The sequence below is a fragment of the Schistocerca piceifrons genome, chromosome 4 (assembly GCF_021461385.2).
Source record: "Schistocerca piceifrons isolate TAMUIC-IGC-003096 chromosome 4, iqSchPice1.1, whole genome shotgun sequence".
Taxonomy (NCBI): domain Eukaryota; kingdom Metazoa; phylum Arthropoda; class Insecta; order Orthoptera; family Acrididae; genus Schistocerca; species Schistocerca piceifrons.
The window spans coordinates 232601604-232617823 of record NC_060141.1 but is presented as its reverse complement, the minus strand read 5'-3'; the positions used below and the strand labels follow the sequence as shown (position 1 = coordinate 232617823).

General features: G+C 42.3%; 1 protein-coding gene across 1 annotated transcript in view; it reads left to right on the top strand.

Moving 5' to 3' along the window:
• The first annotated feature begins 4799 nt into the window (after nt 1–4799).
• LOC124795745 overlaps nt 4800–16220 on the top strand; it is a 36890-nt gene continuing 25469 nt past the window's right edge. The window contains exons 1-3 of the mRNA XM_047259828.1: nt 4800–4858; nt 5012–5121; nt 16028–16062. Of these exons, the coding sequence (XP_047115784.1) occupies nt 5077–5121; nt 16028–16062 (80 nt within the window). The 5' untranslated portion in view covers nt 4800–4858; nt 5012–5076. The remainder of the gene's footprint in view (nt 4859–5011; nt 5122–16027; nt 16063–16220) is intronic.

Here is a 16220-nt window from a genome sequence, read left to right as displayed (position 1 = left end):
TAAAGGACTCCAGACCTTATCTCTCTAGAATTTTTGTCGGTGCGGATGGATGAATGGCAACGCCATATACAGGGTGTTACAAAAAGGTACGGCCAAACTTTCAGGAAACATTCCTCACACACAAAGAAAGAAAATATGTTATGTGGACATATCTTCCTCCCCCTGTGACTACTGCATCCTATCTTATTTTACCCAATTTGCTGCTGAGAAGCATTGGTCTTCCTTAGCAATATTTGCGCTCGCAGTTTCCAACGTTACCAGGTAAGATCCGAGGATGCCACAGAATGAGTGCTACGAACTGTGGGATCCTGCCCACTGATCTTGTACAGGATGCCTACAGGATGCTGCGTTCTCGGAATGCTATACAACAATTTAAACAAATAATATTGGTAGTTTTATTTCAATAAATCAGATTTGACGCTACTTAACTTGAATTTACAGCAAGTGTTGCAAACGATGAGAGACATGCAAACAGTAATGATCTTCGCTATAGACCAAGTCCAAACAAGCAATGGGTATGGATCACTACTAACTGATCTCGTAGCACTCCCTGCAAGGCCGTACTAATACTCCACTAATGATCGCTCGAGGATGGCGCTTACATTCACTTCTTGCAGACGTTGTCCTGTCGTGGTGCAGTCCTTGTCAGCGGGCTTTTGGCTGACGTCACCTCACTGCGTTGTCTGGTCTTGCGTTCTTCCTCTTCGTTCCAGCGCTTGGGGTTAAGCCAGAGCATCAACCTAGCCGTTCTTTAAGTAAGTGCCTAAAATTTATATCTTCCCCAATTCGATTCAGTACCATTTCATTAGTTATCCATTTTACTCTTATAATCTTGAGCGTTCTCCTGTAGCATCACATTTAAAATGTCTCTATTCTCTTCTTGTCTGGAGTATTCACTTTTCACTTCTGGACAAGACTAAATTCCAGACAAATACCATAAGAATAGTGTAATATTTAAATATGTAGCCTATTTCATGTTAACAAATTTATTCTTTTCGTAAAGGCTTTTCTTTAATTTGCCAGTGTATGTTTTATATGCTCTCTACTTAGACCACCGTGACGTATTTTGTGTACCTATTAACAAAACTCATCAGATCCTTCCAGTATATCAACTCATTTCCTAATGTAATTACATCAACATCGAATTACTTAATACGATCACATTCGACTCCTGGGTTACTTTCCTTGATGTTCATCTCATAATATCCCTTAATGACGTCATCATTCTGTCAAATATTCTCGTAGGTCTTGAGATGTCTGGCTTTACATAATGATTTCCGCAAGCTTCAAAGTTTTAATTTCTCTCCCTGAACATTAATACCCTTCCCAAATTTTCATTGGTTTTCTTTATAGCTTGCTTAACATAAAGACTGAATAAAATCGGAGCTAGGTTACAATTCTGTCTCCATTTATCTCTATGTACTGCGCTTATTTGATAAGCTACCAAAATAGACGCCAGCAGAAAAAAGGTCTTACAGCATTTTTGGCCATGTATTGTAAATATCTCGAAGTATTTCACACCGCCTCCCATCACAACGACATACAGTAGTTCTTATGTCTTGATACTGTTCATAACTAAACGTATAACAGCACGGTCGCAACCTCGCAATCATTCACGTATCGCAGCTATACTCAACCATTGACCACTTGGTCTATGATGACAACATTGTCTCTAAATAGTGCTGAGTATTACTGTCAAACTTAGAAAACGTATCTCGTCTGGCAAATACGACTCGAAATGTCGCATCGTGTGATGTAAAGTTGGTCAACTGGACCGACCCTCCACGTATTCTTAATCTTTTCCTTATTTGAGGAACGTAACTTTGGCGTAGAATCGGTATCTATCCTAAGTAGAAAATTCCAGGTCAATGTGAATGTGCTGATTAGTGTGTAATGTATTGGTCATCTGTCCTTTATATTGTTTCCATGTGGCCCCAGTCAGGTCATATGCTTCTAAAGTAATTTCTGCCATCTGGAGATGATTTCAAGTACAGTGAAAAGATGTTTACTATAATAACAGACGTGACATTATAGAGTTTGCACACGTGTGGCTGAATAAAACAGGTTCTCACAGCGAAATTAAACAATTTTGGAATAAATATTATTGCCACATTTTTCGTACCCAAAACATTCGAAAAAAATATGTAATGTGCAAACTGATACATCCATATCATCAGCTACTTCTCTGAAAATGATTCGGCGATAGTTAAAAATTATTTCTTTAATTTTTACACGATATCATATGTTGATGATGCAGCGGGACGTCATGAGCGCCCGTCGTCTTTAAGGTCTCCACGGTCTTCTTCGAAACGCTTGTAACACATGTAAAGCCTTGTTTTATTTAAAGCACTCAATAAAAGCAACATTTCAGATTTCTAAAACTTTGCTGCCCTGTATTCATTTCCTACAGCTAAATTTACCGTCATTACTCCACAAAACGTGGATTTCGCTGAGGTGAGGTGGTCAATGTGCCTCTACGATGCAAACAGCCGTATAGTAGGAACAACCACATTGAAGTGGTATCTGTAGAGAGACCAGAACAACATTTGTGTTGTGAAGAGTGCCAAAGCCTCTTCGATGGTTGCCATGGCAACGATCTGGTTGATCGAACGAACATAGCTGCAATTCATTACTTTTATATAAAAAAATTTAACGCAAGTACTATAATCCGTTTTTACGAAAAATAATAATTGTCGATGCTACGAATATACGTGAAACCTTTTGACAGCTGACAGCAGACAATATCCAACATCGCTACAATAGTTTTCAAGACTTGTTTACCAATAGAACAGCGAAAATAACGTGCCAATCGGAGTCATACGCTGAATTACTAAACTCCCGTTTTTTTTAATATACCCATTCTTACTAAATGCAAGGAATAAGCCACCACAAGTATTGTCACCCACACAGCGCACTCAAAAGTTGCAGTTTGTGACTTATCCATGTAACCAACATGAAAATACATGGAAATTATAAGGAATGCATTATGAATGTTTTAATCATTGCCTCAGTCACAATTTTTAATAAATCTACGGGCTCTACTCAACATCAAGACGCACATGTTCTGACTGGGGAGGGAAACTGATGTTAACAAGACTACTTACTTAAACAAGTAGCGCCAATATCGGTTTCGAACCGATAGATTCATCCTCAGACCCCTGTTCACATTCACATTAAATTTGTTGTTACTGTTATTTCTTGGTATGACAGTTCAAGTGTTCGTAAGAAAGTATTTATTGTCTAATATTTCTCACTATTCTTTGCAGCAATGCGGTGAGCATTATCGCTCATCGGTACATTTTCCTTAAAAAATTTTTGTATGCTGCATTATTTTGCGCTATTCGGAGATAACATTCGAAGATCTGCAACCAAAATAAGATGTAAATTGCCATGAATCTGTATCTGCAGCGATATATGAATCTCACTCGAACTTTCGAGGCGCTTCTTAGTGTCATTTACACTGTGTGTTAATGCTGTTAAGATGTTAGTTCCATTTCTTCCGTTAGTTGCTGTTCTGTTTTCTTGGCATATTTTACTCTCCACACTTCTAGAATCTAAAATTTTTAATAGTAGCAAAATGAAATCGTGAGTGCTTGGCGCGATCTGGATACTCTTCAGCAGAAAACCTTAGTGCTACTCTAACAGTTTTGAGACATTCGTCATAAACGACGTTCATTTTCTCTGCTGGTTTTAGACCAAGTTATTTGTTTGCTGCAACATGCTGATGGGCTTCAAATGCACAGGTAAACACAAGCACCACATCTCATCTTACGTTTTTGTGTGCATTTGTTATAACAGGGCAGAAGTCTGTGGAATCTCTTCCGCTGACGGCATAACAGTGGATTTACGGCGCTGTTATCTTGATACTTTTGATCAATTCTCATACATGTCATGTCTCTGAAGTTCTATTAAAAGCTTCTTTCAGATGCCCTGAAAAAAAATTGTATAGTTACATTAGAAGAAAGAAAGTCGTTGTAATTTGACGACTAAAAACAATGGAATTTACTTACAAACATCGGGAAATTTGCCGTATTGCCCTCACCTCGATATGTTTACTCATTCTGGATATATGTGGAGTTGGCTGTCTTAGCTGCCTCACCCTGTACATGCCGGTTAATGACGAAAACACTAAAATTAGGGAATTTGGGGCTAATACCGAATGGCACAAATCGTCTTTCTTTCCACATATGACCTTAAAAAGGATAAGTGTGTGGAAACGGGGGCGCGGATGGGTGTGAAAGAAGTGAATGACACTGGTACACCACTAACTCTTTTCCACACATCGTACGGCGGCTTGCGAGGTAAAAATGTAGAGAATGTGGGCCATATGTAGACCGATCCCTGTGTATAATTTTGTGCTTGTAGTATAGTATAACGAAAATCTGTACCTCTATGGAACATCTTTTCACGATGCCGCCATTGTACCAGATGAGTTTTTAACAACACAGAAAGCATGCAGGGCTAAAAGAAGTGTGTCGGTCGGCACTCGTGAGCGTAACCTGAGAACAATCCCCTTTGTGAGAAGTTAACATTCGCTCACAAACATAACTATACTGGATTGTTCTACTCAATGTCTCTTTTTCTTCGAGCTATATGGCAGCTTTTTAGAACCGAAAGACTTTCACTCGTGCAGGCAGTGGTCCGTTGTCTAAATAAAGAACAAAGGGTGCCATAAACCCAGTGGCGTAATTTCTTATTTGGATAATTTTACGCCGTGTGCCGAACGCTACCATGTAAGAACTCAGAACGCTAATATAAGTAGGCGCGGCACCCAGAACAGTCATTCCGCACGGGGTGCACGTGTGGGAACTTTTAGCGCAGAAACAACTCTACTACATAACCCAGCGCTGGTAAACAGGTAAGCCCTTCAGTTCTTCAGCAACATATCCGCCTGAATCGTTCATCTTCTCATATAATTTCATTTTCTTTATATTCTTCAGCTGTTCTTTCGATGATAAACTCCTGAAATCTGATTTATACAGTTGTTACGTTCTGTGTCACCTCATTTCAGAATAAACACTCAAACGGAGGCGCTGTTGAATTTTGGTGACGCCATCTGCACTGGCTGCTACGATCATGAAGTCACCGCCCGCATACTTCGCGCTCTCCTTTGTCTTAGCGGTAAGTCATTGCTCAGAGCATCTGTCGCCTTGTTTTCTCAGTAACTGGAGATTATGTTCACTATTTTTAACTGTAGAGATCCGTCACTGTTTCGGGGTTATGGTGACGTCAACATTTGATAATGGATGAAATCTTGCAGATGCATCTACATCTACAATTGCACTCTGCAGTGCTTACGGGCGTGGTTTCCCTCTACGAATACATTTTCCGATCTTGCGTCAGAAAAATACTGTTGGTGGTACCCCTCTGAATCGGCCAGAATGCGTCTAATTAAAAAGTCGTGGCAAATTACACGAGATATAATATGCATTAAGTAGATTGGTTCTCTACCTGTTTCGGAATTTATTTCAGAATTATATAAAAATTTATTTAAGAATTATTTAAGAATTTTTTAAGGATCTCTGAAATGTCACACATCTTCCACGTAACTGCCTCTCTTCTGTGATACATTCTTGCATAAGAAGCCCGTGACGATCCGTGCCATTCTTAATTGAATCGTTTCTATCTGTTGAATTTCACTTACTTCGCACTGGAGCCGACACGGAGAGTTAAGGGATCCAGTACTAGAACCATAATTTGAAAGAGCTTCGAAAGACTTAACATCAAATTCGGCACAAGAATTAAATAAGATTCCACTGGAATTTCTGAAATAACTGGGGAAGTGGCAACCAAGGAACTATTCATATCGATGTGTAGAATTTGTGAGACCAGTGACATACCATCATATTTTAGGGAAAATCTCGGCCACACTATTCCGAAGATAGAGTGAGCCGTTGTGGCCGAGCGGTTCTAGGCGCTTCAGTAAGCAACCACGCTGCTGCTACGGTTGCAGGTTCGAATCCTGCCCCGGGCATAGATATCTGTGATGTCCTTAAGTTAGTTAGGTTTAAGTAGTTCTAAGTCTAGGGGACTGATGACCTCAGATGTTGAGTGCCATAGTGCTCAGAGCCATTTGAGCCAAAAGAGCAGATAAGTGAGAGCACTACCGCGTAATCGGCGTAACAACTCATGAATTTAAGTTGCTGACAAAAATAAACTAGATTTGAAGGGAAAAGAAAAATGTGAATTTGTTAGATGCAAACAGTTTCGCTTTAGGAAAGATGTACCAGAGAGGCAGTCCTGACGTTGTGCAGAAGAAAAATCAAGACATCATCATATGATTTTCCGGCCTCGAAAAAGAGTTCGACAACGTAAAATAGTTCAAGATGTAAAGTCTGAGAAAAATAGAAGTAAGCTACAGGGAAACACACATTTTGTATACATTATTTACAGGAACCAAGAGGAAAAAATGAAGACCAGAAGACAAAGAACGAATTGCTCGGCTTAAGAAGTATGTAAGACGGGTATGCAGTCTTTCGCTCCTAGTGTTCAGTCCATACATCGTGTAACATGAAAACTTGTGATCCCGAAGTAGACGAAATTTAGGAACTCTGTTTTTTTTTTTGCTTCCGTGGTAGCAAAATAACCCTTGATGGGCGAAGCATAGTGGACATAAAGAGCAGACTAGCACTAGCAAAAAGGGAATCCCTGGTCAAGAGAAGAAGTGTACTAGTATCAAACATAGGCTGCAATTTGAGGAAGAAATTTATAAGAATGTACGTTTGTAGCACAGTAAATATCTGATTTTGGGAAAACTGGAAGAGAAAGAATATCAGAGTCTCTGAGATGTCATGCTACAGAACAATGCTTATAATTATGGATGCTAGTAACGTAGGTAATGGGAAATTTCATCGGAGAATCGGCGAGGAAAGGAACGTATGGAAAACACTGACAAAAAGGAGGGACACGATAACAGAACGTGTGTTAAGACGTCGGGGAGTAACTTCTATTGTACATACTATTAGAAAAGTTGTAGAGTGTAAAAACTGTACAGGAAGACAGAGATTGGAACATACCCAACAAATACTTGAGGATGTATGGTACAGATGCTAATCTGAGATGAAGAGGATAACTTAAAACTAAACTCCGATCGAACAGGTCTCGGAAGACTCTAAGGTACTGACCAACCCCCGTGATCCACAGCCTGTAAGCGTCACTGGTTGCGGGCATGGAGGGGCGTCTGACCAACACTCCGCTCTTCAGGTAGTTGTCAGTTTCCATGACCGTAGCCGCTACTTCTTAATCAAGTAGCTCCTCAATTTGTCTCATAAGGGCCGAGTGCACCTTGCTTGCTAACAACGCTCGGCAGACCGGACAGTCAGACATCCAGGTGTTAGCCAAGCCCGACAACACATTACTTCGGTAATCTGACGGGAACCAGTGTTACCTCTGAGGCAAGTCCGTTGGCTGAAGACGTTGGAGAGTAATTCGTGGCAGACTGCATCAAACCGGTCAAAAGGCTAGTGACTTAAGGAAAAAAGACATTATGCTATCAAACCTGAATCTGGTGTCCGCCTCCCCCAAGAACATACTGGCGTGTAGTTACACCTTGAATGGGTCGGGAAAATGAAATTGGATACTTGAAGTTTGTGACTGTTTGCATTAATTGACCGCCAGTCGCGTATTGTATCACACGTTATATTTATAAGCTTTATATTACAATACTTTGAGTTCGGAGTTAACAGCTATTCCCTGTAACAGACACTGATTTTCTTCAAGTCTTCATGAATTTCGTAACAAGTTTTTTGAGACGTCACCTCCGCACAACATACATAGTGGTTTGCAAAGAGTGTCCTAGAACTAAATCCACATCCACATTCCGCAAGCTACCTTACGGTGTGCACCGGAGAGCGCTACTGGTGAAACTGTACGTCGCTCTCCCCCTTCCTGTCCCATTTCTGAATGTCGTGGTCTGAACAGTCGGACGAAAAAACAGACAGACAAACAGACTGCGAAGAATTCCTATAATGATTCCGCTGGCACTGAATGTTGTACGAAACCCAAAAAAATAACAAATTGCTCATTGTTCGAGGCGGAATCTTCAAGACAGATTTTCGTAAAGTGACGTTTTCCTTTTCTGTTCGACAATTCTAACCTGTCACTTTTCACTGGCGTCGGTTACTAATCCCGGTAACCGGGTTGGACAATCTTTTCACTGGATGACGGAGAGAAAACCGTATCGTTGTCAGGCAGAGATCTGTCGTTCGGGAAAGAAATAATGAGAACCTCTTCTGAAGCGACCAAATATACTTGGCTTGCCTAATACGATGGATAAAAACATATCGCATTCAAAACGACTTCCAGTTGTCAGGAAATAGTGAATATAGATTCTGTAAAGGTTTCAAGGGACTCTTATAGCACTATTCCTGCGAAACGATGGCTAGTTGGGATAATGATGATGGAGGTGATAGCGATTACATACACTTCTGTCTAAATTAGACCACATATTGAGATCTGGCGATTGAGGTCGTCACGGTGGATGCGGCTATACATCCTTGTGCTCACTAAAGAAGTCCTGTAAGATGCATGCTTTGTGAACTGGGACGCTGTCTCCTATGAACACAGCATCACCAGTGGGGAACAAACACTAGTATGGGAAGGACGTGATCACCCAAAATGGTCACAAAATCCTTAGCAGTAATGCGACCTTGCAGAATAACCATATGACCATGGAATAACGTGAAATGACCGCTCAAATCATCACAGAAGCCTCACCATGTTTCACTCTTGGCAGCAAGCAGTGTGCATCGTAAGCTGGTCACATCGTACGCCAGACGCAAACTCGGTCTGATGTTGGAAACCGTATGAAACAAGACCCATCCGACCAAATGAATTTTTCCCCGTTGCTGCGTATGCCATATTTTATGGCTCGGTACCGCATTTCCCTATTACGGCGTGGTTTAGGAATCGAGCTCAGTCAGTACTTTCCAGCTTGGGGAGCACTTTTTTGTTTCGGTGCAAGCATGATCCACGAGCACGAAATTCAGTTATGCAATGACTTTCACAGTCGTCGTCCTTTTATTTCTTGTCACAGTCCTCTTTAATGACCGTCTGTCACAATCACTCAACATACATTTTCGTCCACGTCGTAACGTAGGGGATGGCGCTTTTCCGCTTTCCCTGCATGCGATTTATATCTTCGATACGCCGCCTCTTGAAATACCAACCTACCTTGGCTACAGAGGCGCCCACGATACGAGCACGAATAACTGTCGACAATCGAATTCGCTTAGCTCCGACGTAATGCACTCACAACTACACGTGATATTGCCCAGACCACGAATAACATCTGTAACTCATTGAGGACATTGCACCTGAGCCGTTCCAAGTAAAATACTACAGTGCACCTTTCAGGAGTGGCTAGCATCTGCGTATATTTTCAAGCTTGCATTTCTCGCTGCGTTTCCATATTTATGTGGAGTCCATGTATTTACCTATACAACTTGACCTTGGACATCATGCTGCTGTTACATAGGGCTTGTGGCAGTAATCGAAAACACGCTGGCAGCTACGAACCACCTGCTTCATGCTTGATGTCTTCTTCGACGGCGATGTCATAATTCAGAAGTATAATTGTCCGTGTCTCGGAGACAGACCCGTGGTACAGTGCTTTGAAGAGCATTGTAGTTAACTCACGCTGATGCCTCGGCGGCCAGATTCGCCTTATGCCTGTGGAACCCCTCTGGGTCACTGTCGGGCGTCATCACCACGTGCGCAAATCAGCGGCCCATTATTTACGCGAATTACAACACCTGTACATAGGCGTATAATGTCACACACCTCCACACACCTACCAACAAACTTATTTCAAAGGGCCACACCAGCAGGTGACTGTTCTGTTGTTTATTTAAGTACAATCCACGTTTCGGCCTATTACGCCATTTTCAAGTATTTGATTTTATGTATTTAACACATCTTGCAGGATACTTAACTGTTGTCCTGTGATATATGCTAAACACACGCTCTGCGAATAAACTGAAGTCTTTAGTTACACTAACCGATCAAAGTATCCGGACAACCCAATGTAATGCGAAATTCATCGATAGATGGCATGAGAGTTGTACTTGACAGAATAAAAGCACGTGGTGATTACTGTGTTTGCAGGAGTGCGTAGTAGTAGCAGCAGACTGGTTCAGTCAGAAGGACTCAGTAGCTTCGAATGTGGCTCGCAATTCTATGTCCCCTGTGTAACAAATATGCCAGGGACATTCAACCCTTTTACGACTGCGCATTCGACCTTTGGTGATGTGGCAGTAAAGCGGAAGCAGGAAGGAACAAACTACTTATAAACAACACCGGGCAGACCTCTGTGCTGAAGGACTGTCAGCGTCGAACATGCCGAAGAGTCGTTGTAAGAAATCGCATGAAATCAGCAGAAGAAATCACTCGTGAGTTGAAAAGTGGTTTGAGTAGCCAAGCTAGCACATTGAAAAGTACACTACTGGCCATTTAAATTGCTACACCACGAAGATGACGTGCTACAGACGATAGATTTAACCGATAGGAAGAAGATGCTGTGATATGCAAATGAGTAGCTTTTCAAAGCATTCACACTAGGTTGGCGCCGGTGGCGACACCTACAACATTCTGACGTGAGGAAAGTTTCCAACCGAATTCTCAAACACAAGCAGCAGTTGACGGGCGTTGCCTGGTGAAACGTTATTGTGATGCCTTGTGTAAGGAGGAGAAATGCGTACCATCACGTTTCCGACTTTGATAAAGGTCGGATTGTATCCTGTCGCGATTGCGGTTTATGGTATCGCGACATTGCTGCTCGCATTGGTCGAGATCCAATGACTGTTAGCAGAATATTGAATCGGTGGCTTCAGGAGGGTAATACGGAATGCCGTGCTGGATCCCAACGGCCTCGTATCACTAGCAGTCGATATGACAGGCATCTTATCCGGATGGCTGTAACGGATCGTGCACCCACGTCTCGATCCCTGAGTCAACAGATGGGGACGTTTGCAAGACAACAACCATCAGCACGAACAGTTCGACAACGTTTGCAGCAGCATGGACTATCACTTCGGAGGCCATGGCTGCGGTTACCCTTGACGCTGCATCGGAGACATGTGCGCCTGTGACGGTGTACTCAACGACGAACCTGGGTGCACGAATGGCAAAACATCATTTTTTCGGATGAATCCAGTTTCTGTTTACAGCATCATGATGTCGCATCCGTGTTTGGCGACATCGCTGTTAACGCACATTGGAAGCGTGTATTCGTCATCGCGTCACTGGCGTATCACCCGGCGTGATGGTATGGGGTGCCAATGGTTACACGTCTCGGTCACCTCTTGTTAGCACTGACGGCACTCTGAATAGTGAACGTTACGTTCCAGACGTGTTATGACCCGTGGCTCTACCCTTCATTCGATCCCTGCGAAACCCTACATTTCAGCAGGATAATGCACGACAGCATATTGCATGTCCTGTACGGGACTTTCTGGATACAGAAAATGTTCGACTGCTGGCCTGGCCAGCACATCCTCCAGATCTCTCACCAGTTGAAAACGTCTGGTCAATGGTCGCCGAGCAGCTGGCTCGTCACAATACGCCAGTCACTACTCTTGATGAACTGTGGTATCGTGTTGAAGCTGCATGGGCACCTGTACCTGTACACGCCATCCAAGCTCTGTTTAACTCAATGCCCAGGCGTATCTACGCCGTTATTTCGGTTAGAGGTGGTTGATCTGGGTACTGATTCATCAGGATCAATTCACCCAAATTTCGCGAAAATGTAATCACATATCAGTTCTAGTATAGTATATTTGCCCAATGAATACCCGTGTATCATCTGCATTTCTTCCTGGAGTAGAAATTTTAATGGCCAGTAGTGTATGTGGTACAATGGTCGATCAGTTCCACTTTATCTGCACTCTGCCGTGGTCAGGGGTAAGAAAAGATAAAGGAATAGTAAAGAGCGACGCCACTGGATTTCGAATAACCTGAAACAAGAGATTTGCAGTGTTTAACACGCTACACCCTATGGTTGTGCGAGGGTAGATTACAGATTTGGCGAATTCCTTTAGGTTGTTAACTGCCATTTGTGCAGCACCATTACTGAAGTACAGAGTGTTGCGTCGCTACTGTGGAAGTCAGCACGGACGCAAACAAGGAAGGAGAGAGGTTGCAGTGGTCGGTGGCAGGAGTCCAAAATGATCTGTACATTAAACTTCAAGATTAGTTGCACATTTCATTTCTCAAAAGAAAATAAGCGTAACATCTTTTTATGCAGTGGCTTCTGTGATGTACCTTTCGCATTTCTTGCTTTTATGTTTTCGTTTTCTTCAAAGGCAAAGAGAAAAGGTGACGCGGCAGCCCAGAGTAGAGCACGCGCCTACCGTAATGTATTTTTGATTTTCCAGGATTAAAAAACCTGCCTTAAAGTGTCCCCATCACCGTTCGAGCCGTCGTCAGGGATGGAGCACCCCATATAAGAATTCACTGACAACTGGCCAGATAGTTATGATTAGATTGCGTCTTTTCTTCCTAGTCTTAAAAGACATACATTGAATTTTTCACTCGTGAGCGGTAGATAACCATCTCAGTTGCAAAGTAGTGCGGTCATGCCTGTCCCTAAGAATGAAATTCCACTATAAATTTGTGACTTCTGCCCAACCAGTTTCTTACCCTCCATGTCCAAAGCCCAGTAATATATTATTCGCTATCATCTGACTGAATACTTCCGGAAATTCAACTTACACGACAAATATCAGGCTACGCTTCGTAAACACTACACTAATTAAGGTAACTGATGACCTGAATTAAGCTACGGGCAACCGTGATGCTCAAATACTGACACTGTAGCACTTCAGAAAAGCATTTTACACTGCCAGCTTTGCTAAATATGTTAGAAAACATGCACCAGCTAAATTATTCAGATAGTGTGCCGTAGTGTTTTGAAAGCCATTTGCAAATCAGACATGGGATGAGGAGCCGTTCTGGAACGATATCCTCTCAGCACAGCCACAAGTCTTAATCCTGAGACCACTATTCTTTTCCTTGTACATCAATGACGTGCAGCTGATTTTGTGCTCCTACAAGCATCTATAATTTCTGCGCCAACAACCTTCATCCCTATCTTAATTCCACACCGGAATACATCAAAACGGTCATCGACGGCATGAATGACGATCTGTCTTCTGTGCTCAAATGAGTGCTAAACCTGGGATTTAACCGACATGGGAAAAAGTCCCCAGCAGTTCCAGTATCCCATCTTAAATGAATTAAATCCGAAATTTCGGAACAATTGTGTCCTATTCTTTCGATGGTGTCCTAAGAGCAGTACACCAGGAAATGTGAAGAGCCGGCCGCGGTGGTCTAGCGGTTATAGGCGCTCAGTCCGGATCCGCGCGACTGCTACGGACGCAGGTTCGAATCCTGCCTCGGGCATGGATGTGTGTGATGTCCTTAGGTTAGTTAGGTTTAAGTAGTTCTAAGTTCTAGGGGACTGATGACCTCAGATGTTAAGTCCCATAGTGCTCAGAGCCAAATGTGAAGAACTTAATGTACCCTGTATGAACAGCTCAACTAAGCTATAGTTACTGTCATCCGCTACAGGAAGACATCTGAGAAAGTTCAAACCATACAGACGTTTCAGATGATAATTTCACAGACTATAAAACATAATCCCGTAGAATCACGTTCTGCTGAAACTCAGCTACTACAACGTATTCCAACACTGCATGATTACTGAAGAGTGTAGTTGGTTAGAACTAACCATGGTTGTTTGTTGAACTACATCTGAAACTTCCATCTATTTGACCACGTCATTGCTTAATACTCCGAGTCAGGATGTTTGCGGCCAGTTTGCGGCAACACAAGTTTTGTGCCCATTTATATTATAAAACATCTCTAATCTGTTTCTACGTTTCGAGAAAAATCTACTCCTGTTTTGAGTGAAATTTAATGCACCCGTCGTTTTATGGAAAAATTATAGCACTTGGTTCTGCTAAACTTAAAATACAGAGAATAGACGACAGACTTCAGTTGCCAGAGACTACAATCATGTGTCTGTGAGTTGCGTTTGCGTGTGTGCGTGTGTGTGTCGACTATTCTTGACGAAGGCCTTGCTGGCAGAAAGCTTATTTGTGACAGGCTTTCTGTTCTGCCTGTCTACGACTCTGCATCTCCGCTCTATGGTGAGTAGCACCTTTCATTTTCATAATATAATTGCATTATCTTTGATTCCAATGTCAAAAATAATATTTATTCTGTGTTTTTACCTCACTCTGGATGAGTAACATCTCTTACAATGTTATCTACAAATGTTGCAACTTCTTTTACGACGATAATGTGACATTGTAAGCCGAAAACAGGTTTAATTAATAAATTAATATATCTTGCAGAATATTGAGTCCAACCAGTCCCTGTCTCTTTAAGCAAGCATCGTAGCTGATTGGTCAGTTGCCATATTGTTGTTGTATTTGTAACGTGACACAGGCTGGAGTGAGCCAAGTTGACTGTCTTCAATTCTCTCTCTATTCTGTCAGCTTACCAAGAGTAATGGGGCTATTTTCATTAATAAATCGGTATTGTGAATCAGTGGCTGCCAAAATTTGAAACGCTGTCTCAACTTTGTTACGTAGTGAAGAAGAGTTAAATCAGACCAAACTTCTGCTAATTGTTTCTTGTCTCTAAATGTCCCACCTGTCCGAATACATCCATACAGCAATGTCGGGCAGGAGCCTTTCAATAAGGTAAGAAGTGTAACGCTGCCACCGCCATGTTGACAGGAGAAATTTTCTGGTGGTAAGACATTACTTATAGACGAAAAAGGGAAGAAAGTGACATTTACAGAGACGCAACAGCTCATAGTTAACCAGGATACGGCCTGGCCCGTGAACCGTTCCTTCCCTTTACCGTAATTGTACTCTCTTTTTTCCCCATTTAGATTCGGTACTTGCTAATTAATTATTCGATCTACTGGTTTAGGAAACCACTAAAAGTAGTCCTTGAAGGCACTTACCACCTTCTCTCACAGTGGGATAAAACAGTTAACGGTAACGGCGATTAATTTTGAAATAATGAACTGTTTACTTGTTTGTCTTCCATTTGTTAAGGTTATGACAGAGCCTTATCCTAGCTCAGTATTCGTCTCTCGCTGTGCAACTGAAACGAGTGCCTGTCTAGCATCGCTCCAGTAGTAAGACTGTACAGTATTTTGCTACAGCTGCTATATGATTCCATCGAATTTTCAGAGTGTGTGCCTGCGCTATATAAGGATTTATCTCTCGATACCGTGTTCCTAGGATCAGTGTTGTAGACTGCGTATTTACACAAGGTGGTCCATTGATGGTGACCGGGCAATTTGTCTGCTACTGATGTGCGGATTAGCCGCGACAGCAGGTATAACACCTACTTGGGAATCATCATTTGCTGCAGGTCTTGGTTGACGTTTCACATGTGGCTGAACACTTCCTGTTTCCTTAAATAACGTAACTATCAGGCGAAAGGTCCGGACACTTGGATGATGTCGTCCAGGATACCGAGCAGCATACATACACACGCCTGTTGGGGATTTTGGGCACAATAGCCATACATAAACGCGATATCGACCTCTTCCGCAATTGGAAAACCGTCCATTCTAACACGGATAATGTATCACGAAGCAAATGCCGTTCGCACTGGTGGAATGTTACGTGATACTACGTACTTACACGTTTGTGTCTATTATAGCGCCATCTATCACAAAGCGAAAAAGGTGGTCCAACTAAAACATTCGTATTTCTTTACGTACTACTCGAATTCGTAATAAAAATGCGGGTTCCTATTAAGAAAAATGCAGTTGATATCCGTTTCACCTACGGCAACGCCACCTAGCGGGCCAACCATAGCGCCATCTGGTGTCCCCCTTCAAGCTAGACAAGTTTAGTTCTATGTAGTTTTTTCGTTTGACGCTTATTTCGTGAGATATTTGGCCCGGTCGTGATCAATGGACCACCCTGTATATGACTAAGTAGTTCTTTTCTTTTATGATAATCTGCTATATTTTTTTAATTCGTACTTTTTACTTCTACAGGTCCTGTTCTTCTCACAGGGCTATACTGGTTCCAGGTAAGGTTTAAACTGTTCGTATTCAATGAAAGTCACCTCCCGTATCCTGATGTTCTCCAATCCCAACAAGCCTCCGTCCGATGCCTCTTCCTATCGTCCTATCTGTCTCACATCGGTGTTCAGCAAGCTCTTGGAATCCATCCTTTGCCGGCGAATCC